The 26,229-nt window shown below is 40.3% G+C and overlaps 1 protein-coding gene across 4 annotated transcripts in view; it reads left to right on the plus strand.

Moving 5' to 3' along the window:
* prdm5 (PR domain containing 5) overlaps positions 1-26,229 on the plus strand; it is a 303,364-nt gene that overhangs the window by 188,731 nt on the left and 88,404 nt on the right. For all 4 annotated transcript variants that reach the window (XM_048600193.1, XM_048600197.1, XM_048600207.1 and 1 more), the window contains one exon: positions 10,286-10,379. In XM_048600193.1, coding sequence (XP_048456150.1) covers positions 10,286-10,379 — 94 coding nt within the window. The remainder of the gene's footprint in view (positions 1-10,285; positions 10,380-26,229) is intronic.

Raw genomic sequence — 26,229 nt, forward strand, 5'->3', positions numbered from 1 at the left:
TTGCCAGTGGCGCTGTAGTTTAAGAGAGCTGCTTGTTTTGGATTTGGCCAGTAGCTCCCAATTGGTGAGATATCTGCTGCTGGGGTCATGACCCCTATCGCTTCCATTAAATATTGCCCATTGCCCTCGTTTAGATTCTATGAACTACAATGTTTCATAGAATAAGGTTAAACAAATACTTTGTCCATAAGTTGCAGATTTTCCCCAACTGGACGACAAAACTAATTCCCAATAAATGTTTCTCCTTTCCTTACTGCAATGTGATGTTTTGAGCATCAGATACCATTAATCATGCTGTATTAACGTTGACATTCTATGCTGAGACAATGAATGCTTCAACAGTTTCAAAGATGCTCCACAGTAGATTTGTCCGGAAGAACTGCAGGTGCCTCTTGGATATAATTAATCTTTCGGGGATTTTTCGCTTGAATAGCTCCCGGAACGTGGAGTGAAGGTTCAGGGCTATAAAACTAATAGAAGTAAGTACTGATGATCTGTACCAATCATTTTAATATTTCATTTGTGTCAGCCAAAATGGTGCTGTACAAATGGGTCTTCAATTCCTTGTGATTAATTTTACCAGTTAAACTGATTACAAACATTTTTAGTGCCAGTAGCTCAGCACTGTCACCCCCCGAATCAAAAGGGTGTTGGTCGTTGTTCCATTCCAGGCATATGAGACAGAATTTGTGTTGGTGGAGGTGCTTTTTTGTGGAGGGATGGGTAATAAACGTAAACTAATCTGCCCTCTCAACTGAATGCAATGATCCCAATAGCATGGTTTCAAAAAAAGTACAGGCTTGGTCCCATTGGTGTTTATCCCATGGGCAACATTACCAAACTGATGCTCTGGACATTATCTTACTGATGTTTGTGGTATGATTTTGTGTGCGAATTGGCTAAGCCTTTTCTTAAAGTACAATGGTGACTAAATTTTGAAAGTACTTCATTGTAAAGAGCTTCGGGATCTATTAATGTCTTAAATGGTATTATATAAATTATAGAGGAACACAGCAGGCCAGGCAGCATCAGAGGAGCAGGAAAGTTGATGTTTCGGGGTTGGTACACTTCTTCAGAAATGGGGAAGGGGGAAGGGAGCTCAGAAATAGATAGAGAGGAGGGGTGGGGCTGGAGAAGATAGGTGGGATGGTGATAGCTGAGTGCAGGTAGGGATTGGTCAGTGAGGTGGGAGGAGCGGATAAGTGGGAGAGAAGATGGACAGATAGTGTCAGGTCAAGGAGGCGGGGGATGAGAGGGAGGGTTGGTCTTGAGATGTGGCCTGGGGGTGGGGAGATTTTGAAGCTTTTAAAATCCACATTTAGGCCATTGGGTTGTAGGCTCCCAAGGCGGAATATGAGGTGCTGCTCCTCTAGTTTGTGAGTGGCATCATTGTGACACTGGAGAAGGCCCAGGATGGACGTGTCATCCATTTTAACTCCCTGTCCCACTCCCTGGGTAACGTGTCTATCCTGGGCCTCCTCTAGTGTCACAATGACACCACACACAAACTGGAGGAGCAGCACTTCATATTCTGCCTAGGGAGCCTACAGCCCGATGGCCTAAATGTGGATTTTACCATTTTCAATATCTCCCCATCCCTGGCCTCATCATATGTCCAACCCTCCCTCTCATCCTGACTTCCTTGACCTGACACAACCTGTCCATCTTCTCTCCCACCCACCAGCTCCTCCCACCTCACTGACCAATCCCCACAACTCCCTACCTGCACTCATCTATCACCAATCCACCTAACTTTCCAGTCCCATCCTTCCTCTCTCTATTTATTTCTGTGCTCCCTTCCCCCTCCCCATTTCTGAAGAAGGGTCCGGACCCGAAACAGCAACTTTCGTGCTCCTCTGATGCTGCCTGGCCTGCTGTGTTTCTCCAGCTTCAGATTGTGTTGTCTCTGACTCCAGCATCCGCAGTTCTTACTATCTCTTGTATAAATTATAATTGTTTTTTTTTTGCAGTATGATGTCCATATCAATTGTAGAGTCTGCAATAGTCTGTAATCCTTCAGAGTGAGCGAATGCAAGCCCTGCAGTTATTGTGCATATTAAAGAGTGAAATTTGATTGATGACCATTATAATGATTTTAGTATGAGTGTAAAAGATGGCCAACACAGACAAGAGAAATGGCAGTATTTCATAGGAGTAAAACCAAAAAATCTGCCACTGACAGTCTGTAATGATTAAACTCAGGGTTTGAGACATTTAAACAAATGGAGCAGCAAATAATGAGGTGCTATTTTGTCAAATACTTCTTATTTAGTTCTGTTGCAGTGCTGATACTTAACTCCATCATATAATACAATATTCAATAAACAGTCATTTTTTGTGATAGATATTTCATAGGGATAGCATATGATTTGATTTTCCCTAAATAATTTATAATTCAATTCTACTTTTTGGTGAATTTGTTGTGTATATGAATCAGATAGAAGGCAGTATTTCAGAAACTAAATGATTTTCTCCACTGGTGCCAACATTGCCACCCTCTAGCAGGTCCAGCACAGTCCAAATAAGGATCATTCCCCACACCGATTTGTCTTGCAAAAGATGTGAAGAAGTTTTACGTGTAAACCTGTGATGTGTTTCCATGATATATGTGGATTTGCAAAAAAAGATTGAAGCTCTTCTACCTGAAAATGAATTTCTCCCATGACAGCTTAGATAGAAGTGACTACTTCATCGTGCTCTTGGAGATAAATAACATGTAAGTGTCAGACAATAACCATCCCAAACACGAGAGAACCTAACCATCTCCCATTGACGTCCAGTGGCATGACTATCAATGTGTTCCCTGCTATCAACATCCATTGACCAGAACAACATCAGCCGTATTCATACTGTGGTTTCAGCGGCAGATGACAGTCTGGATGAAATAACTGCACAGAGGCTGGTATCTTGTCACCAAGTCACCCTTTATTTACATGTGCACAGTACACCGGCTGTGGCCAGCTAGCTCTGAGTCAGTCCCAGAAATCAGGAGACTCTGAATCTCCTGTTTATATCTGTCAGCCAGGGTTCCCTGATTGGCTCAGATTAGCAATCTTAATCAAGGACCTTATAGTCAATAATGTCCACCTGATTCCAATCACTACACTGAGAATTCTGCAGTAACTCAGCTCTTGAATTCCTAAAGTCTGTCCACCTTCTACAGGGCACAAATTGAAGTTTTGTGGTATACTCTACAGTTACCTAGATGAGCACAGCTCCAATAACACTCAGGAAGCTCGACATAATCCAAGGCAAAACTTTAAATTTGATCAGTGCCACTCCACTACTTTCAATATTCACTTCCTCCATCACAGCATAGTCCACTATCTATTAAATGTACTGCAGCAACTTACCAAGCCTCCATCAATTGCACCCTCCAAACCCATGACCTTCGCCACCTAGAAGGTCAAGGGCAGCAAATGCATGGGAGCACTGTCACATGTAAGTTTCCCACCAAGTTTCATGTCATCCTGACTTGGCATTACTTCACCGATCCTTCAGTGTTGTTGGGTCAAAATCCTGGAACTCCCTCCCTAATTGTATTACCAGCATAGTTACGTTACTTAGAATGCAATCTTTCAAGATGCCTCACCACTTATCTCCTGCATGGTAATTAGTGATGGGCAATGATCAATCATGGAATTACTCTGGTGCATAAAGAAGCCAATAAATTGGTGTGTGAGATGTGCGCTTCAGGGGTTAGTGCTGACTCGCTGGGCTGAATGGTCTCTTCCACACTGTAGCGATTCTATGATTCTACAAATAACTCTTGGGCCAAGTACTCTTAAATTAAAATTAAAGCATTGTTTAGCTCAATAAACTTACCTAATTACCTGGTTTCTTGCTATATCAATGTGTTTTTTGAATTAACTGCCTCTGAATTTCTGTTTTCAGGTCAATCTAAATATTAAAGTTATTGAAAGAGACACCTCATTCATTACATATGTTTATAAAATGCATATTTTCTGTTATTTGATACCTTCAATATCCAGAGAAGTTAAACTGCGGTGCATGTCATTGCTGCATGTTATCAATCATACCTTAGATTTTGTCCATTTATTTCCCAGGTGGAAAAAAGTTGTGTTCAGTATGGAATTATAATTGGATTCACAGCTATGCTTGTTTACTTTGGGAGAAAGTAACTTCCACATTTGTGTAAAACTCAGTGAATGCTACATCAGTGATTTTGCAGCGTTAACTTTTTACCAAGGTAAAGATGAGGAGAAAGGTTGGATGGTAGTTTGGTCTGCTTCACTCAGTTCTTCTGGCTGAAATTAATTTCTGGAATTCTGTAACCCTAAGAAACAACAGGAAAAGCATTTACTTGGAACATGAAAAGGTCATTTTATGACACCAGATAAAACTGTGTAAAATATCAGTAGTAACTTTGGCTGCTGGAGTGTGATGCGACTACTTTGAGAGTGTGGAAATGAGTTGATGTGCTTTGGGAAAAATCTTGGTCAGTATGCTTCTATTGGCTGTCCCTATCATGCATGGTGACACAAGGGAGGATGTTGTGGCCATTAAATAAACTAGAAAGCAATGGAAATGTTGCAAAGCAAAGAAAATTTGATATTTGGAAGAAAAAGGGATTGAGAGAGTGGGGAATGATCCCATTGAATTTTAAGAATTAGAAGACAGGGGAGAATTTAACTGCATCAATTGGGGGAAAAAAGCCCATAGTCATTTAGACAGTAGCACAGAGAGCAACTGTAAATAGTTCTATTCTTTTAATGTTCTTTTTGTTTTCATGAACAAAGTTCTCATATTAAAGAAAATCAAAAAGGATGTTAATGCCATTTAAACTGAATTTATGTTCAGTCAGCTTTGATGAAGGGAAACCAGTCAATTGAAACCCACCTGTAATAATGTTGCTTTGACACTTCACATGTGTTTACTTTGGCACAGAGCCAGCATACGTTGGTGAACTTGTTCATTCAACTGTGGAGCTCATCAAGCTTGGTCAGAAGAATGTAAGATTTTGTGAAGTTAATTTCACAGACACCATAGTAGACTACTATTTAGTACTGAGATTTTCTTTAAAATGTGTTTTATATTGGGAGGGAACAAGCAATCACAGTATGGTAGCAAACAGTGGCAGATTTATGGCACATGTGCCAGCAGTGTTTTGTGAACCTGAAATCTGGTGGCAGCTATGACACAACACAATTCCTGCTGGCAGCTCACATACTTGAATCAATGAACTTTCAGTTGCCAAATCTGTCACGTTTAACATTGAAAAGATGGGCATCAAGCAGAAGTACCATGTGAGCTATTTATATGAATGAGCTAAATAAAAATGCACTCAAATGAATGAACTTCTGGTTGACCTGTCAAAGGAATTTGAATTAAAAAGAAACACACGGATTTGGTGTTAAATCTTTGTTATTAGACAAGGTAGACTGTTGCCGCATTTTTCAGATAAAAGCTGTTGAAGCAAGGAACTCAGCAGTTTCACTGATTCTTGGAGATAAGGGTAAGCCATGCTCTAGATGAGTTTTTGGATTAAACACAGCTCATTCACTTTTAGATCTCCACTCATCCATGTTTTAGTCTGAGTCAACAGTGTACCTGACATGGGTGAACAGTTTTCACCACAGTAAGCTTCGCAGCATGGAATTGAACAATTCTGTCTCCAACTTAACCTAATGTTTCAGATTTATGTGTTTCTGTCACATTCTTAATGATTTATTACCTGCTCTGTTTGGTGCAGCAGTGTTTAACAGCACTGTAGTTTCTAGATTTGTGTAAACTTCAGCAAATATTAAATCAGTGATTTTGCAGTCTTATATTTGTCTTTTTTTAAAGGTTAGGTTGTGGTTTGGTCTGCTTCACTCAGTTCTTCTGACTGAAGTTAATTTCTGGAATTCTAATTAACAAATAAAAAAAACAACTTATAGCATAAGAAGGTCATTTACTGATACGATGCCTTGTCCCATGGGACAGTCTTACATGCAAGTTCTGCATCAACTTGCAAGTTGTGCACATGGCTAGATATCTTCCAAACTCTTGACCTCTACCACTTGGTGGGACAAGGGATACAGCAAACATATGCAAGTTCTGTTTGAAGTTACACAACATCCTGAGTCCAAGCTGTATCATTGTTCCTTCTCTGTCAAAGGTCAAAATCCTGGAAATCCCTTCCTAACAGGCATTGTGGGTGTACCTACACCAGAAGATGCCTGAGTACCACAGGGACAATTCCAAATTCACAGCTTCGCTCAAGTGTCAGAAAAATAACATGTCAAACCAATGATAGTTAGCTTTGCTGAATTCTTAGGGAGTAACAGTTTTTTGTTACATATCATTTCAGTGTGCATTTGTATAAAGTTTAGTGGATTCGTAAAAAGACATACAATTATACAGTACAGAAGAGGCCCATAGGATCTGTTCTGCCAGTCTGTGGTATACTGTAGTGTACTACCTACACAAGTCCCACTTTCCCACATGCATATTGCCTTAAGTATTATGGCACTTAAATTTTTCATCCAAGTACTTTTTAAAGGTTGTGAGATTACCCGCCTCACCTACCCTCCCAGGCAGTACATTCCAACCACAACCACCCTCTGGGTGAAAAAAGATTTCCTCAAATCCCCTCTGATCTTCCTGCCTTTCACTTTAAATGTGTGCCTGCTTGTTCTTGACCTTTCAACTAAGGGGAGCAGCTGCTTTCTATCCACCTGTCCATGTCCCTTATAGTCTTATACAACTCTATCAGGTCTCCTCTCAACCTTGTCTCTTCCAAAGAAAACAACCTGAGCTTGTCCAGCCTCCCTTCATCGCTGAAATACTCCATCCCAGGCAACATCTTGGTGAATATTCTCTGCATCCTTTCCAGTGCAATCACATCCTTCCTATAGTATAGAGACTAGCACACAGTACTCCAGCTGTGGCCTAACCAAAGTTCTGTACAGCTCCAGCGTGACCTCCGTGCTCTTATAAGCTGAGCTTCGACTGATTCAAGCATTCCATATGCCTTCTAAACTATCTTGTTCACATGTCCAGCCATCTTCAGGGATCTGTCAACAAGAACTTCAGGTTCCTTCCGTTCCTGTGAGCTTCCTAGTGCCCTTCAATTCATTGAATACTCCCTTGTTTGTTATTTCTTCCAAACTGCATCATCTCAAGGTTAAATTCCGTCTAACATTGACCTGCTCTAACTGACCATTTTTTAAAAAATATCCTCCTTTCACCTAAGACTTTCCTCCTCACTGCCACTCGGCCAATCTTTGTGTCATCCACAAACTTCCTTATTGTCCTTCCCACGTTCTCATCTACATCATTTGTGAATATCACAAACAATCAGGGATATGGGTGCCAATGGCTGGGCCAGCAATTATTCCCATTCCTAATTACCCAGAGGGCAGTTAACATTGCTGTGGGCCTGGAGTTACATGTAAGCCAGGCCAGGTAAGGATATCGGATTTCTTTTCTAAAGTACATTAGTGAATCAGATGGATTTTTACATCAATTGTTAATGATTATATTAGATTTGCTTTTAGTCCTCTGTTTGAGCGTTTTCTTTTTCTTTTACTGAATTTAAATTCTACACGCTGCCTTAGTTGGATTCAAACCCATGTTTCCAGAACACTAACCTGTGTTCTGGATTACTAGCCCAGTGACTGTTACCACTACACCATTGTCACTAAACAGCTTCTTAATTTGAAATCTACGAATTAAAATTCATTGTTGGAATTGTTGGAAACTTCAACCATAAATCTGTAAACTTAAATATGTGCAATGTTCAATTTTAAAAAATAATGACTTATATACTTTGCATTGCTCATATAATATTGGAATTCTCTTTGCATCTGTAGCTCCAAGGATCAGTTTTAAAAAAAAAATTATATTAGATTTTATTTGCTATTAGGAATGAGCTGTAGTTCCATTTCCATTGAGATTACAACAAAAATGCCAGGAGAAACGAAAGTTCCTTCAGGCTAGCCCTCTGTGAATGCACCACCTTTGTTGAAATTTTGACTTGTAACTTGAGGTCCTCAGCCAAAATATTTAAAGGTTACACCTTTTATTTCAGGACGGTACAAGAAATTAATAAAATGGTCGATGTAACACTTGTACCACATTGTTCACTATTACATGCCAAATATCTGTTTCTTTGAGGCCTGACGGTGTGATGTGGAACTAAGTTGATGACTGTGGGCCCAATAGGAGTGGAATATCAAGCAGGACGTGCAAACACCAGCTTTTTTGCATTGAAGCTGTTTAAATGGTAACTTCTATTTGGCCCAGCATGTAAAAGTACCATTTTCCTCATTAGAAAGCTGTGATATGGCAGAATGACAGAAATTCACCCAACAGAACTCCTGTTTTTCTATTATCTACCTGTAGTTTTAATGGATTCTTAGATGTTTCATTTGTTGCATGTCTCAAGAAGTAGAAGGGGAAATAGGAAATGAAATCTTGAATTTTTTTATGCTGCAAAAGTTGGTCTTGAACATAAGGAAGCTGCATGAGGATAGTTCATGCCTGCTGCCAAAGATGTCTTCCAACTGTGAAGCAGTTTGGAGGCAGGCGGTCATTAATGTTGTTTAAGGCACTCATTAGGGATGATTTTACAGCCTAACTGGCACTTTGTCACTTGCTGATGCTGCCAGCTCAATAGAGGTGTCTTCTCTTAGAGGCTAGAGGATCAGTGAAGCCAGAGTCTTCAATCCCCATCAATGGCAGCAATAGGCATCCAAGATCATAATTGCTGCCAACTCTGATCCAGCTGAGGGGTAACCCCTCTGTTGTGTTGGGCTGGCCAAGATCAACTTTCTATTTATGTCTTCACTGTTGTGCAGAGCAGCCCTGGCAGTCTGTGATCTGCTTCAATAATGCCCAACCACCCATTGAGGCTGCCCTTTCTCTCACGCTGTATGTCAGCTCTAATTGGGAAGGCAGCTTTGAGTGTATGCCTAGTGACTTTAGAATGATGGTGAATGCTGAGGTGATCACTTGGGAAGCTACTAGCTGGAAGATCACTGAGCAAGTCTCACTGTCTGAAAGGGCAGGCTCGGACCACCATTTGCTTCTGCTGTTGGATTCCTGAAGCCCACAACAAAACTCAGCTCTAAAAATCTGTTTTTTTGTGATGACATTTGATTGGGACAGAAGAGGGCTTCTACAATAAAGAAAATACACTTAAGTGAAATGTTATCCATCAGTTTCTGAAGGATTTTTAATTGTTCACTAATCTCATACAGGTGTATCCTGCCACATTGGTATTATGTTTTAGATGCATTTTTATACATCTAATTCATTTGCTTCAAATCTGTTATCTTTTGCAAAGCTTGAGCAAAGGTGGTCAAAACTAATGTCTATAGAAAAACTTTTAGAATACTGCATACAATTCTGGTAGCCCTTCTATAGGAAAGATGTTGTTGAACTTAAGAGGGTGCAGAAAAGATTTACAAGGATGTTGCCAGGACTGGAGGGTTTGAGTTATAGTTGGGGCTTTTTTTCCTTGGAGCGTTTGAGGGGTGACTTATAGAGGTTTATAAAATCATGAGGGGCAGAGATAAGGTGAATAGCCAAGGTCTTTTTCCTTGGATGGGGGAGTCCATAACTAGATGGCATAGGTTGAAGGTGAGGGGGGGAAGATTTATTGGGGACCTGAGGAGTAAATTTTGATGCAGAGGGTTTTGTGTGTAATGGAATGAGCTGCCAGAGGAAGTGGTGGAGGCTGGAACAATTACAACATTTAAAAGGCACCTGGATGGGTGCATGAATAGAAAGGGTTTATAGGGATGTGGGCCAAATGCTGGCAAATGAGATTAGATCAGATTGGGATGTCTGGTCAGTGTGGGCAAGTTGGACCGAAGGGTCTGTTTCTGTGCTGTATGACTGAGTACTTCTGGAATTATATCTTTGTGAAGTTTAGAAATTGCCCTAAATTCAGGATGAAATTATATTATGATTGCAAATTCTTCTGCACATTTTACTTAAGAGAGAGATTGGCTTGCATTTCTGGCATCACAACTTGTTTAACCCAGTTTATTTTCTGGTTCTGCCAGTTGAAAGCTAGCATCTGTAATGGTTCACTCAGAAGGAGGCTGTGTGAATTACTAGCCCCAGCATTAGTTCGTATTTAGTGTTGTTTCATGTTCAAGTACAACTACAAATAATGGTCAACATTTAAGAAGCTGATGATTGTAAATACTGCAGGCAAATTAAATATGAAAATGGCGATTAAACAAGATCTGATTGTCGTCAACAAGAAAGTAATTCAGGATGTTTCTAGAATGCAGTTTGAACTGAGTGCTGCTTACCTCTTGTCTTTCAGACACATACTGGCGAGAAAGAGAAGATTTGTCCTTATTGTGGCCAGAAATTTGCTAGCAATGGAACATTACGTGTGCACATTCGAAGCCATACAGGTACATATTGACAAATTTGGGGAGGGTCAGCTACATTAGTTGTTATATTCATTTAGAGTTTGGGCACCGTAAGCTGCTGCCTTGACATACAGGCAGTTTTTCTATAATGTTCTTGCATGACCTTGCGCTATAGAAAATTGCATTTGAGAGAAATCGCTATACCTGCACAGCAGAAAGTTCACGTTATCCAAACAGTGTCTACTATTCATCAACCTCATTACAGCTAATTTGTGTTAATGAAACACGTGTTAAAGCAGAAATACCTGTCCTGAACTATGGAATGTGTGGCCATGAGCTTGCAATAATTCCAAATAAAAGCATGGCTTTCAACCTTGGTTGCACTAAAATAGCAGAAATGATGATTAGAAAGGACATGCATTTTATTAATGCTGAGCAAAATCAGACTAATCTGTATTTGGTGTTGTCAGCTGAGTGTCCTAGTAACAAAAATATGTCACTCTAGCTGACTAAATATTGAAACAATTGCAACAACTCTGAGTTTTTATGTTTCTGCATATATGGCATAACAAGAGTTCTCAGTCATTTTACTTCTGAGCCCCCTCCTAGGTTCTAAATATTCCACACATCTCGAGTAAAGAAGTTTTTTTTGTATGCACATAATTATACAATCAAACATTGGTTTATTCTTTGTTTTACTGATGTAATGTGGCTCATCTTGCTGATACAATACACCTGGTTAAGAACAAACAGAACATTCATGCACAGCAAGATTGCCAAGCTGTCAGTCAGAGGGATCGCCATAAATGTGTACCTATGTTTCAGGGTCATGTCTTCATGCAACTTGGTGGTTCTTTTATGTATATAACATCCACCCCTCATGTGTGTGCTATTCCTGTATTTCAGCTCCAAGTGGCAATCGCAACAGGCCATTTGATTAGCTAGCTCTGCCATTCTTGGCTCATATTTAACAGTCAGAACAAATGCTGAAAACAGTCGAAAAATTGCAGATACTCTTTGGATGACTCTTAGCCCATTAGTCCACAAAACCATTGTGCAATTTACCGTTTAAACATTGTGAACAGGAGAGTGAATTCTGCCTGGGGCCCCACTGGCAAACAACTGGCTGCCAATTGTCACTAACAGATCTGAGGGAGGAGAAGGCCCACTGTCTCTCCCTGACCTTCTGCAACAATTGCAGCAAGACTTCTCTTTCTCGTCTTATGTTTCTCCCCATGCTGGACCTTTGCAATTTACGGATGTATGCTCCCAGTGTGTGCCCGGAAGAGCACAGTATAATTTTTACCCCACATTTTCATGTAGACCTAAAGTGCCATTGATTGCCAGTTGAGAATCCCTGTGGTAGAATTCAAATCTAAAGAAATGTGTGTGATGATGAGATGCAAAAGTAAGAATATGCTTCATTTAATTTGGGGGGGATCATTGAATGGCTATGTTTCATAGATATGTAACAACGTTCAGTCAGTAATTTGCTGAAATAAAATAAGGAATTGCAGATGTTGAGATCTGAAACAAACAAATGTAGAAAGTGTTGGAGAAACCCAGTGGGTCTGACAGCATCTGCAGAGAGAAAACAGAATTATCACTTCAAGTCAAGTGTTGCTCGACCTGAACTCTGCTTTCTCTCTGCAGATGCTGATAGACCTGTTGAGTTTCTCCACACTTTCTGTTTTTGTTACAGTAGTTTGTTGGATTGCTGCATTGCTTTGATTTGGTCAAATTGAAATTGGAATATGGTACTGGTTTACTCAACCAACATTAAGGACCTGGATTATTTCACTGCCTTTGTGTGCATCACTTCTAGTGACTTCAGTGTGTCTTACTAAACAACAGTAAGTTTTCTTACATTTGTAGAAAATTTTTGCGGAAACAAAGACCCAAATATTAATGAGGAGTGCAGCCGCTCAGAGAAGTCAGGCAGGGAAAACGATGACATTCTTGATCCTAATATTTGGGCAATCTGCTGCAGACTCTTGCCTGCCAGCCTGTCGGTCAGTTTGACAGCAAATCTGGTGGACAGATATGCACTTGGGCAGCAGGAGGCTGTAAACATGAACCCATGTTGAGTTGGGTGGTCAGCGATTTGTTGTGGAGAAGGCCAGATACCAGGATCAGAAGTGGGAGGCAGCACTTCAGAGATCAAGAGCGGGCCATCCCTCAGTTTGTGAGGGAGAGACTGAGTTCAGGATTGTAATCCAGGAGGGTGGGGAAAATGGAGAGGTTGTTGCTGAGATGTATGGTTGAGTGTAGGAGACTAAGGACTGTGTCCCTCCTCATGAATGAAAAAATACGTGATTAAAAAAAAAACAAACTTAATAATTACCTTCTGGGCTTCTGCTGTAGAAATTTGGAACTCTGCACGTGTCACCTTGTAGGGAAATTCTCATTGGCGTACTCAAGCCTCAAGCTGAAATTTCTGATTAGCTTCTGATGACCTGTTTCTTTCCTGCTTAAGAATAGATTAATACGAGGCAAGCCAGAGGGGAGACACAGCAATTGGAATGAGTGGCATTATGAATTTTGACAGCTCCTTAACCCCATTGCTTCTGCCAATTTGAACCAAAGGACATTGGGCAAATGCTGAGTGTTTTTGAAGCAAGTATACTTTGAGTGTCATAAAAGCCAAACTTCAAGGACACAATTTTCCCCTGTCTGAATGTGACAAGAGAGGTGGCAAGTCAGGGAAATAAATAGGTGGGTTGGCCCTGGAGAGTTGTTTGCCTACTTTCTGAGGAAATATGGTATTGAGAAGTTCTTTCAGCCACTCTTCCAGAAGAACAACTGGGTTTCACCCTGATCTCACAATAAAAAGTGTTCCAGGGACAGAGGACGTGAGCTAAGCGGCTTGTTCTGCAGCAAGCTTTCTCAGTTGAATATCCAAACACAAACCCCTAAGTCTGAAACACTATTCAAATAGAACAGCTATAAAACCCAGTTGTAAAATAGTCAGGTGCTTTCCCTGAAGTGATTTTAAGCAACTAAGACCAAGAATTATCTGGAACCATATGGATTCCAAGAAATGCCTTGTTAAAATAAAGTTCCAATGTACTTTTTTTTATTGTTGTAAATGCACTTGATATTTAAAAATGCTTGGAGTACTTAAGTTTTGAAGAATTGTGGAAAATTGTTTTATTTCAAGTTTGTAGAAATACTTAGAGTAGTGTCTTTAAAAGTTGGAATTGAAAGTTCACTGTGGACATTAGAGCTTTATTTTAACAAGGCCACGAATTTAGCTTGTGTCTTAGAGAGACTTTTGTTTTATCTGGTTCACTTGGAGGAAATCTTGTTAAGAACCAGCTGAGTTGGAGAGTCTTCATCACAAAATTAATCTAAGTTGAATGATCGTAGAAAAATGTATGATTGTAGGTAGTGTGGTTTCTTTCCATCTCGTCTCTGAGATTCGTTGTGTAGTGCTGAGAACTATGTAATCAGTTCCCATAAATGTTTTTGTTTTGTGATTTCTGAATTGTTAGTCACAAAAAGGAATTTTCTGAAAAAAAAAACTTATTGTAGTTCCATAATCATCTCACTAAAGACCCATCTTCAGTGGCTTCATTCAGTAGCTTTTTGGTGTTTTAATGCCATTTCCTCTTCCTCTACTCCACTCTTGGTTTGTTGCCACCATTGCAGAAGCTGGTGAAATGGGGCCTCCATACAATTTTGCTACAGATGGAAGTTCTAGGACTGCCATGATTAAAATGATAGGAGTTCTGTTTTGTTCCAATAAAATCTATTTTATTACCACCACCTGGGCCTAGAGGTGATGAGAATATTACACATAGTGTTGTAATTTTTGTATCAAGATCAGAAAGCGTGTACTTGTGAAAGAGGTTATGCTAGTCTAACAGGAAGTGTTGAATGAAGGCCCCCAAGACCATTCCTCAGACTCCGTTTATTTCTATCCAGTGCATTTTCTCAAGGAGAAGTAGAGGTGTCCAATAAATGCTGCCCTTGTTTGATGATCACAACCTATGATCAAACAAAATAAAGGGAAAACAAGAAGTATTTTGCTAGCAACTGAAAATTAAAGAAAACACTATACATGACCCAGTAAGAAATTGGCAAAAAGCGTTTTGGTAGGATGTACGATTTGGCTGATGCAAAAAGCCAAATTTAAGACCTAATAACTACAATGTTTTATACCCAGAGCAAGAAAGAAAGACCTTTAATATTGAGTAAATAGATTTGAATTAGTTGATGGTAGGCCGAATGATCAATCCCCTTAGCAGGTCAATCAATCACTGAGGACATAGATTTAACATATTTGACACAAAGTTGAGAGAGGAATTTTAAAAAAAGAAGTTTTTCGCCAAGAGGGCGTTAGAAGTTCAGAACTCATTTACTGAAAGGGTGGTAGAAGCAGGAACCCACATTTCTTATGGAAGTGCTTGAATATTGAAGTATCATAACCTATAGGCCCACAGACTAAGAGCTGCCAAGTGAAATTCTGCCAGAGAGCTCTCATTTACTTGCCCAGACATGGTGGTTGAAATGACCTCTTCCTCTGCTATGAAGCTCCAATATTTCTATGATCAGTTAGGTTTAGCCTGCAGCCGGAAACCAGGAAATGAGAAGCCTACGGCAGTAGTAAAAGCTGCATGATTCTCCATCTGGTGAACTGTTCCATCACACGCATGTGATCCTGCCTGTCTAATTTCTCCATTATATGTTTAACCCAGATGATCTGATATCCTGCATAAATAATGAGAGGAAAGTATGCTCCGGTAACACAAAAGGAATGGGAACAATCAATGGATGCACCACTTTCTGCACAGTGTGGGTCAGTTTGTGACTGCGTGCTTGGCTGGCTGTATGCATTAAGATATTGGGTAGATTTTTTTAAAAAGCTGCTCCTGGTGAAAAACATTGAATCACAGCACTTGTCAGAAATTATCGTAGGTAACCATGTTACTAGAGGATCTTCTGTCCACTAAACTTTATGTCCACTCCATATTGAGCATTAACATTCCAAGCTCCATGTTAGGAGTAGGAATGCAGAACACACATTGGTAGAAATCATCTTGAGTCATGGTAAAATTTTTGAATGCGTTTGTTAGGCCACATGTAAAGGACTGCAATTCATTTTTGACACCAGGCCGTAACCAAGCATACTTTCAATAGGAGAGGTATAAAAATAGGGAAACAAAACTTGATAATCATTCACAGTAGATTGGCAATGAATGAAGGTGGACTTCACTGAAGTGCATCAAAGATCAAATGATACAGATAAGATTATTGCTTTAATGTTTAAGTCAGTGGTTAGCACTGCTGCCTCACAGTGCTAGGGACCCGGGTTCAATTCCAGTCTCAGGTGACTGTCTGTGTGGAGTTTGCACATTCTCCCTGTGTCTGTGTGGGTTTCCTCCGGGTGCTCCAGTTTCCTCCCACAGTCCAAAGACGTGCAGGTCAGGTGGACTGCCCATGCTAAATTGCCCATCGTGTCCAGGGACGTACAGGCTAAGTGAATTCACCATAGGAAATGCAGGGTTACAGGGATAGGATAGGGGAAGTGTCTGGGTGGGATACTCTTTGGAGAGTCAGTGTGGACTTGATGGGCTGAATGGCATGCTCCTACACTGTAGGGATTCTATGAATCTAAGATTGCAAGATCATAAGACCTAACTGAAAATGAGTGATAAGTACATGAGAGTAGAAAGCTCAGGGAAAATCAATCTCCATCCAGAGATGAATGTTTGACGTACTCAACTGAGCAATGTTAATACAGACAAAAAAAACATTAGGGCTAATCAAAATTCAGTGAGATGTCATGAAGAGTTAGTTATTGTGTGAAATAAATTAATTTTGACAAGTCAAGTGGACTTTTTTTGTTTATGACTTTTTGTATGTTGTAATATTTAGTATAAGCCAGATATAAATCAAATGATATCATTCGTACTGTATGCACTCTATTCGGGAGCAGTCCCATCTGTGTAAACTCTTCACCTTCCCATACTGGTATTTGATCAACTTAACTATTGGTTTTACAGTTGCCACATCATTGGTTTTATGCCAATGTAAATAGGTGGACTGGTATATAAACGTATTCACACGCTGATTTCCCTTTGTGTGTCTCAAAGGATGTCAGTGTGTCGGTTGTAAGACACTACATTGACATTCTATTCCCTGTCAGTCAGATTCAATCTCAGAGGTCTGAGCTGCTCAGCAGTTTTTAGCTGGGTACATTGCAACTGATACCCAGAATAGATATTCCCCAATCTTTTATGATTTTTATGATTATCATTCTCTTATGATATCATGAATTCTTTGCAATTCAGTTATAATTAATTGGCATATCTATTTCAAAATTAATGCGTAGCTCCAGTCATCTATTCAAAGTGATTATCATAGGAGAGAGTTCAACACTGGGGGGATTTCTTTCAAACAAATGAGAGGAAACAACTCACAGGCAACTGTTTTGTTGCTTTCATTTTAACAGATTAAAGTTTGCACAATAGTAGTGCACATTTTTCAAGCTATTCTTAAAGTGTTCAGTTTTCATTTAATTTCTCAATATGTGTTAGACCTTGTAGACTGGCTCAAGCTGCATCGGTATTTTCAAATTTCCCTACCCCCGCCTCCCATTCAACATGTGTATTTAATCTAATTTACCTAAATTGTAACATGGCCATCAGCCACCAGCAGTTGCTGAGATGAAAGCTGTTTATGTGTCCAATATAATGTTTCTAAATAAAATGACATCAGGCACCAAAAAAAATGAGTGACTTCAGAAGTTCCATGTCTAATTGTGTTGCAGAAAATAGGATAACAGTCTTAAACGCAGTATGGGGCCAGAGACATAAGATTTGCTTTGTTCTGTTCAATTTTCATCCTCTTGTATTGGATACAGATCTTGAATAGTGCTCCTGGAAAGTTTTAACCAAGGATACAATGTATGAATAAAACATTTATATTTGACATAGGTACCATTTACACGTCTTCTTTTGTTCAGTGTGCGTTTGTGTAGAACTATGATGTCTTCATCAGAAATGTCTGTTTCACAGGCAGGACAGTCATCCAGAAATCACTCTGGTGAAACATGCAATGCAGTTTAACCACAAGCTAATGCAAAACCCCTTTTTAAAACGTACCTAGGCAGTCACTATTTTAAAAGAGATCTAAAAATTCTAATTTGGATGGGAGCACAGAGCTTTTGGGTAGAAAGTGAGATAGGTGTCGACAGTGTGAATTAGTTCTGCCAGTCCCAAATTGGTCTTCATGGATACACAGTTAAGAGTGGTGCACACAGGTTCAATGTGTCACATACCTGTAGCACAGTGCAGATATTTGGTGATTGAGCGCATATGATGTCCACGTGTAGGCCGATTTATGGTAGCCTCATACCAAAACCTTACCATACAGACATTTCAACAGTCATTTGCCCTAACTCCTAGATGCATCTGCCACACTTTTAGAAACTAATTTGCACATCTTTGCCCACTTGCAAAACATCCGTTCGTGTGAGTTTCCTGCATCTACCAGTAGTACACTGGCATGGATTCACTAATTCATATTAGTGCAACTGTGATTTATACAGCTTAATACCAATTTTCTTAGTGCAGCTGTAATCCTTCAGGTGTCCAACAGCAACCTCACCCACACAAGGGTGGAATGTTCTTCCAAATGGACACACAACAATCCTTCTCATAATGAAAAAGGATGGAGAGCAACAGGCAAGAGGATTTGGGAGTGAGACACTATGAATACAGCAGCTCACTCATTTTATCTATTGATGGTGCAGTTTTTGTTTAACTAACAGTTTTGCATTATCATACTTACCTCCACAAGGCATTTGTCAGAACTGACTTGAATTAAGACTGACTTGGATTAATTCTGATATTATTCTGACAGCTATGCTGTCTAATTTTGGACTCTCCCACCCCAGGGAAAAGACCTTGTCTCTTTATCCTATCCATGCCTCTCATGATTTTATAAATCTATATAAGGTCACCCCTCAGCCACTGATGCTCCAGGGAAAATAGCCCCAGTATAGTCAGCCTTTCCCTATAGCTCAAATCCTCCAACCCTGGCAACATCCTTGTAAATCTTTTTTGAAACCTTTCAAGTTTCACAACATCCTTCCTATAGCAGGGAGACCCGAATTGCACACAGTGTTCCAATAGTGGCCTAGCCAATGTCCTGTACAGATGCAACATGACCTCCCAACTCCTATACTCAATGCACTGACCAATAAAGGCAAGCATACCAAATGCTGCCTTCACTATTGTATCTATCTGTGACTCCACTTTCAAGGAACTATGAACCTGCACTACAAGGTCTCTTTTTTTCAGCAGCACTCCCCAGGACCTTACCATTAAGTATATAAGTCCTGCCTTTCCAAAATGCAGCACCTCACGTTTATCTAAATTACGCTCCATCTGCCACTCCTCGACCTATTGGCCCAAGTGATCGAGGTCCCGTTTACTTTGAGGTAACCTTCGTCGCTACCTGCCACACCTCCAATTTTGCTGTTATCCGCAAACTTACTAACCGTACCTCCTAGGTTCACATCCAAATCGTTTATATAAGCGATGAAAAGGTCACTGGACTGACTCTGGATTAAATGCTGATTTTCATTTTAACTCTAGGAATAAATTGGATTTTTACAAAATAAATCACATTGCAATGAATGGGAAGAGGGTAGCCACAGAGAAAGTGTTTGCTTATCTTTTCAACTTGCCTGTTGAGCCTAAAACTGATCTACTCCCCCATTAGAGTACAATAGCTTGAGTTTCATTCCCATTGATTGCTCAGATGGCAAGCCAAAAGTATCTTTTCATTCCCAAGTTGATCTTTGAGCTATAGTTCATTGTACTTTTGACTTATTTTTCCTGCTGTCAACATGTAGATCGCATCTGCCACATCAGCTTGTCTAAACGTGGCCCTTTTAAGACTTTAAATGACAGGGGGCAGCTTACAGAACCAAAGAAGCCGCTTAAAACAATCTAATTTGAGGTGTTCCAATTGGTTTACATGTTAATCACTAACATAATTTTTTTTTTAATAATTGTGCTTACAGATCATAAGTTGCAAGTTCAACGCAATGAGATGTGTAAGAGTGTGTGATATAGGTTTACAAAACTTCACTTATTTGAAAGTAATTGCTTTAAAATTGTCAGATTAAATAAAGAACTGCCATGTTGTGTTGGATCTTGAGAAGTGGATGGTATTAAGACTGTGGAGAATAGTGTGAAAGAGAAACTGTGAGGTTAAGAAGGAATAGAGAAGGGATAGAAAGAGAGAACCAATGTTACACCATATAAAGTAAAACAGAAAGAAAGTGAATCAAGGAATGGGTTTGATTAAATTATGACTAACTTTGTGCTATATCAATTTTCTTTACCTAAGTATTCAAAAGATAAAAATATAAACAAAAGATCAGGAGTCAATCACAAGGCCTCAGGACCTTTTAAGAATATCATGGCTTAATGTTTGCATAAACAACACTTGCTCACATGATCTTCAAGTCCCTTAGTGACTGAAAACCTGGCATCGCCAGTCATGAAATATTAGACTGAGTATCCAACGTCCTCTCAGGTAGATTATACAGCAGTTTCACATTCCTCTCAGTCCTAAGTGGCCAACCTCTTATGCTGAGATTTTGCCTCCACTAATTGCCTCCAATTCTAGATTCTAGATTCTTCATACTTGGGAAGCAGCCTCTCACCATTTATGTTGTCAACCATCTTGGAACTTGTACTGCAGTTGCCAGGTTTTTACTCGGTGAGAACTTGGTGGATTTAGAAGATGTTCATATTTATCCACCTTAGGACCTTTGTACTCAGGGCTGTCCAAACTGCATCCCCCGACTCCTGAGATATCTGACTATTCCTTCTCTAGCGTTCTTCCCCAACTTACGCCGCACCAGTGAAAAATGTAGCTGTGCTTTTACTGCTTAATTACTGGGGGAAACTGAAGTGTATTTTTGAGTGAAGATTTGGCCTTTCTTTCTCACACTATGGAGCTCAAATAGCTGGCAGAATTATTCAAAATTGTGAATCAAAATCGATGAAAAGACTGCTGAAGTTGAAAGATTTTGTTGTTTCCCAGTTCCTTAATGTTGACTTGATAACTGTGTCAAAATTTTAACACAAGTGACAGAGTTTATATTTGACTTATATTCATAGGGAGGAGGGAGTTACTGAGCAGAGGTGGAATCCTATTCCATGGAGAGATATAAGTCATCCTTAGGACAATAGGGCAGAAGTTTTCCCTCACAGGTGTGGCCTGAATAACGGTAAAAGTCTGGGAAAATATGGCGAAAAGGGAAAAAAAAAACAGACTCACAATATCAAGAAAATATATTGTGATTTTTTTTTCCCCTCTCAGCTTAAATGGCTTCAGTACCTCACTATTGAGTAGGAACTACCTTATTACCTTCATTCGCATCTCATAACTACTTCACCTCACCTTATTTCTAGGCTATTTTCAATTCTTCTGTCCATACCAGAGAAACTAAATTGCGTAAATTCCTAACATGTAAACCAGAGTGGGTACCTGGTAGCTGCAGCTCACCGATTTGCTGTTCCTGGCTGTCATCCATCGTGCAGAAGTCAGTGTCCCTGTGTGCTGCACGGACATGATCCTCATCTTCCCTTTGACTACACAAGTTGGCATCGGCCAATCACCAGCCTCCCCACATCATGATGCTCTCAGACCAACTTGCAAAGCATTTCAGGCCTGCAACACGTTGCAGCTCAAGAACACCAGAGAATTTTTATGCTTCTGCCAGGTTGCTTGACACACAGTTAGACCCAAGCACCTCGTGCATCTGCACAACATGTGTCTCTGAACTTACTTTGATAGTGCTCACTCACTTTGTGTTAACTGGAGGATGTCTATTTCAAATTACTTTCACAGCACACATTCACCGACTTCAGAACTGGCTTACTGCCACAATAAGTGTCACGTTGCTTTTTATCACACAGGACCCAGTTATAAGCTGCAAGTCAACATGTCACAGCGGCAGCATTGAACAGTCAGTATGTCACTTGTGGTACTATGCTACATCAATGGAGCATTGCATTATGTGCCAGCAGCTTATATGGTGAATACAGTGCATGTGCTTCAAGCAAATGGCATGTGTGAAAATCAAAGGTGGGAATGATGTATATGAGGGCTGAGGAGTTCCTTTAGTTACCTTGTGCAGTCTGTCTGACACTCATGCTCACTGACCTTACATGGAGATTGTTGTAGCTGGAGTTCTGAGTGTTACAGGTCAATAATCCTTGTTCCCTGAGGTTTTATGCAGTCAAGGGGTCAGTTGCTTATGAGAGATGAGTGAAGCTTAGCTATTGCGACTTCTTTCCTTCTTTCATCCTTGTATATTTAAAGAAACCGCTTGCATTTGATTTGATTTGATTTAAGATTTATTGTCACGTGTACTTAAAATACAGAAGTACAGGAGTACAGTGAAAAGTGTACAATATCACCATACACAGCGCCATCTTAGGTATGAAGGTGCCTAGCTACAAAACTTAGTACAAGTAGTAACATAGAGAAACAAAATTATAAGTTAAACATTACCGTTGTTCTTTGTATAAGTAGAAAATGCGTGAGGTGTAACCAGTCTGACTTAACTGGGTGACTGAATGTCTATCGCAGCACGCATTTGAAAGAGTGCAAGTGAACATATGTCTACAGAAGCAAAAGGTCATCTGCAAAGATGTCACACATGTGCCACCTCTGGTACCCTCAGTCAGTGCTATCCTTCCTCTGCCTCCCACGATATCCAGGTGTAGTCCTGACATACACAACGGTTATGGAGGGAGTTCAGTACTTGGTTCTGTTGGCTCACTCCCCTAATGGATACCTGCTGGCACTACCCAGTCTCCCAAAGAGGAAGATTCACCTGGAGTGAAGTTGAAGTCCCTCACACCCTGTACTTTGTGAGAGCGCCCGCGAGCAGATCCAGCAGACACGGAATGTGCTGGACCAGGGTCTCTATCACCAGCCAGATGCCACATTCCAGAGCCAGTTGAGTAACAATAACACTGGTGGATTTGCCCATCCTTCATTCCTGCTTCAGGAGTCTCTCAAACCAACCTGTCTGTGACAGGCTGTGCATTTTGATGAAATCATTAATGGCTGAGACCATTGGGTCATCTTCTCTGTGGGGCTGAGCAGGTGTCTGGTCTCTGGCAGACCTCCGAGTGTCAGAGACCTGGAGCATTTCTTCCTTGACCAGTTGCAGAGACCTGTCAGTGATGTGTTCACCAGATCATGCCCCTTAGTCAAGAAAGAATACCCACCAAGGTGAACATCTCTGAGCTGGTGGTGAGTGCAAGTGAAAGCCTTGCCATTGCATCCTGTGAGGGGTGAATGACTTCTTCCTCGGAGGTGGAGTTGAAGATCTCTACCATTGGCCTCGTCTTCACAGAGATTCACTGGGTGCTGCTCATGCCTTCATGACAGAAGAGAGGAGGTTTTGAAGAAAAGGTTAAAGCTTGTGCAGATTAAGGATGATTTAAAACTGGTGGAAGTGAGAGAGCAGCACTGCTCAATAAGCATTGCTGGGTTGATTGACCATTGGAGCATTGCATACCACCTGAGTAGTTGCCCTCTCTTCTGGCAACCCCATACATTTTTCTCATGGAGATTGAGGAGCCGAATGCCTGCCATCTTCTCAATCCAGTTACGTGATGGTCTCTCCTGCACTGAGTCAAAGGAAGTGATTGACTATGATGGAAGTGAATAATTGTGCTACAGTATAGTTAGAGTGAGTGGAGGTCCTGTGAGTACGCAGTGGCAGAGTGAAGATGGTGGCATTTAGCCTTGCAGAATGCAGAAGATCATTGAATTTTTCTGCAGTTCTGAACATCTTGCTTCGTCCAGGATACAGCAGTGACCTGACTGCTATCTCAGTCCACACTGACTATTGTCTTGGAAACATTACACGTATGTCACAATTCACTGAGTTAGTGCACTAAAAATGAAGTCCTACTATTCCCAGAGCCACCAGAAATATGAAAAGATTTAGTCAAACCATCCAAAGTTCCAATTTGCATGACTGACAAACCCAGGTTCAAACAAAACACTGAAGTTTCTGAACTTAACAAAAAAAAACTGTTTATTATGATCATATTGTCTTTAACCAACAGCAGTTAGGAAGTACAAGTTGCTAGCTTATAACTTTACAATTTAAACTCTATCCCGTCTTACATTTCCCCTTTCACAAATTGACAGGCATATAAACATAATCAAGATATGGATATTAAGGGTAAAAAGAGAAAAAGAAAACAGGGAAACAAGTTCAGTGACACCACTCTAAACCGCAGGATTTAATGAGTTCCTGTTGTAGTGACTGTAACGAGGTCAGCCAGGTCGACCTCATAGAATATGAGTTCCCTGATTGGGGCTGTTAACCTAGTCCAATCAGGGAGTCCTGGCTGACAGATAAGAACAGGAGTGTCAGAGGTTCTGTTCACTCTGAGACCTGGCTCTGAGGGAGCTGGATCAGTGTTAAGGTCCGTCCATGTGTAAATAAAGGGTGACTTGGTGACGGGATATCAGTCTCTGAGTAGTTATTTCAGCTTTATTTCTTTTGCTTTCAATTCCTCTCCAGTTCTTTGCTGTTGATAGAGATTGTTTGCACACTGACATTTCACACATTCATTGGTTGAGAATTTTTTCTTCTATTCTCTTTAAAGCCACTTTTTTCCTCCTTTAGTACGATATTTGCAACAAAAGGTAGGTGGAACACAGCTAACTGTTATTTTCCAGTACCTGTCCCCGCAAGAGAGAGACACAGAGAGAGAGAGATTCTTTGCTTTCTGTTTGCAAACTAGGTAATTCTCTGCACTGGCTACAGACGTGGCATGGTCACCTAGTCAGGAGCCAATCAGAACATTGTTATCCATGCAGTTTTCCTCTAGTTCTGAACCCACCTTCTTTGTGGTGCCTGCATTTGCTTTCATTGTTCCCGGTAAAATGCAACGTCTATACAAGTAGCAATGTCCTCCAGTAAACATGATTTTTAACATCATCACTTTTGCAGAGTCTCTTTGGTTTAGAGTAGAATCTTCCTTTTTCTTTAGTCTGCAGTTCAAAAATAAAGGCACTGAAAAGACGTGATCTTTACAGGTAGCTATTCTGCCTTCTTGCTGTAGAAGCATGAGCCTACCAGTAATACAGGAAAATGAGGGTACAGCTCATACTGGAGCTTCATTTTGATGTAAATCGGGTGAGATAGACCAGTATGTATCATTCACCAGTATTACTGGACATTTTTCCCTAGTGGGAGACAAGCTAGATTATCTGTATACTTTATGACAGAGAACAAAATAAAAGAATGTTTTTCATCACTTATTCTTATTAATTCCATTTAATTTTATTTTATTCACCTTTGCATTTTTCTGTTTATGCCCCTCCCATTTGACTCAAAACAAGTGTAATTTCCTAATAAATGCATATGCCAACAAATTGTAGGCAGCTAATAGTTTTAATGCTCTTTTTATGACTGATCACTTCTGCAAGCCTTAATATGCACTTCCCTTATTGCCAAATTTGTCCTGCTAATCTAAATGCCAACAGTATGAATCAAACAATTGGAAATGGTTATACAACATGAATGGCTATATATTCTTCTCACTGTATTGAATGATTGTGTCTGCAGTTCAAACTGGGCATGCTCTGTAACATCTATATCTATTCTTTTCAATGCAGAGACAGCCTGATCCTTTGAAGTAAGCTTGTCTACCTCAGGTTTATCAGTAGGTGAAGAAAAAAAAAGAGAAAGAAATGAAAACAATGTGAGATTTCTGTCGGGGTAGGTCTCCAGTGTCTCTGCTGTGATCCCAACTGCCAACAAGCTGCTTGACATTATCTATATCTGCAAGAGATTAGCCTTCTCTTTGACCTGGTTTGTTGGGTATTCACAGCTGCCAGCCTCTGGGGAGTGGCTCGATCAAGCACTGCTGTTTTGAAAGACAAAGTTTAGGAAAAAGAGATGCTCTTTAATCTTTTATGTGCAGATTTTATATAATTGTTTAATAACTGGCATATGTCTTCCAAACCACTTCATCTGTAATGAGTGACCCTTTTGGGGGGGAGAGGGGGGGTGCCAGTAGGGTGTGGGGGTGTTGGGAGACGCAGTTTTTTCCCCTTGTGTGGAAAATGGCAGAAACATTACCTAGAAATTAGAGCTGTTTGGGGGTAAGTGACTGAGCATGTGGAAGGTTAGATCTAGATCTCGCATCTCTGCAGTCCATCAGTCATACTCGAGCCTTTCAAATGACAATTAACAGTCAGAAGGTCGACTGAAACCCAACAAGGCAACAGTTTTCTATAACCTGTTAACTGCAGAAAATTAAGGCCAGCATGTTATTCAAACGAGCGAACTTTACCTACTGACCACTTCTGACAGATGTATCGCTGAAAAGTGATGATGGACACAAAGTTTGCCATGCAAATATTCAGTGATGTATTGAAGACTAGACCGGATGCTGTTATTTTGAGGAGAAATAACTTTACAGGATATGGAGAAGGGAGGGCATTTTTATTCCCAAATATGAGTTGTAAACATCTAAACAATTCCAGATATTAAAAGACCAAATGGTCCATTTAAATTGCCCACCTTCATGTCAGCGCTTGTTTTAAATTGTCCTGTTTTCAGTTGATTTCCTCTTAATGTTGTAATTAGGGCCCATACTCATTCATGTTTAGCATTGGCAATTTCAATTTAGCATCGTTTTGCATTGGGTCTGGCGTAGGGTTATGTGACCCTTGCTGACATTATAGAGCAGCCTTTTCAGTTACCCGGCCTCTGCAATCACTGCCAACCCTCTCAGTTACTGCAAACTTTCCCTCTTGCTAACCCTCCCATTGATTGCCACCCTTCCTTCTTCCTAACCCTCTCCATCATCGCCATTTCATC

This window comes from Rhincodon typus, chromosome 1, assembly GCF_021869965.1.
Source record: "Rhincodon typus isolate 14 chromosome 1, sRhiTyp1.1, whole genome shotgun sequence".
Lineage (NCBI taxonomy): Eukaryota > Metazoa > Chordata > Chondrichthyes > Orectolobiformes > Rhincodontidae > Rhincodon > Rhincodon typus.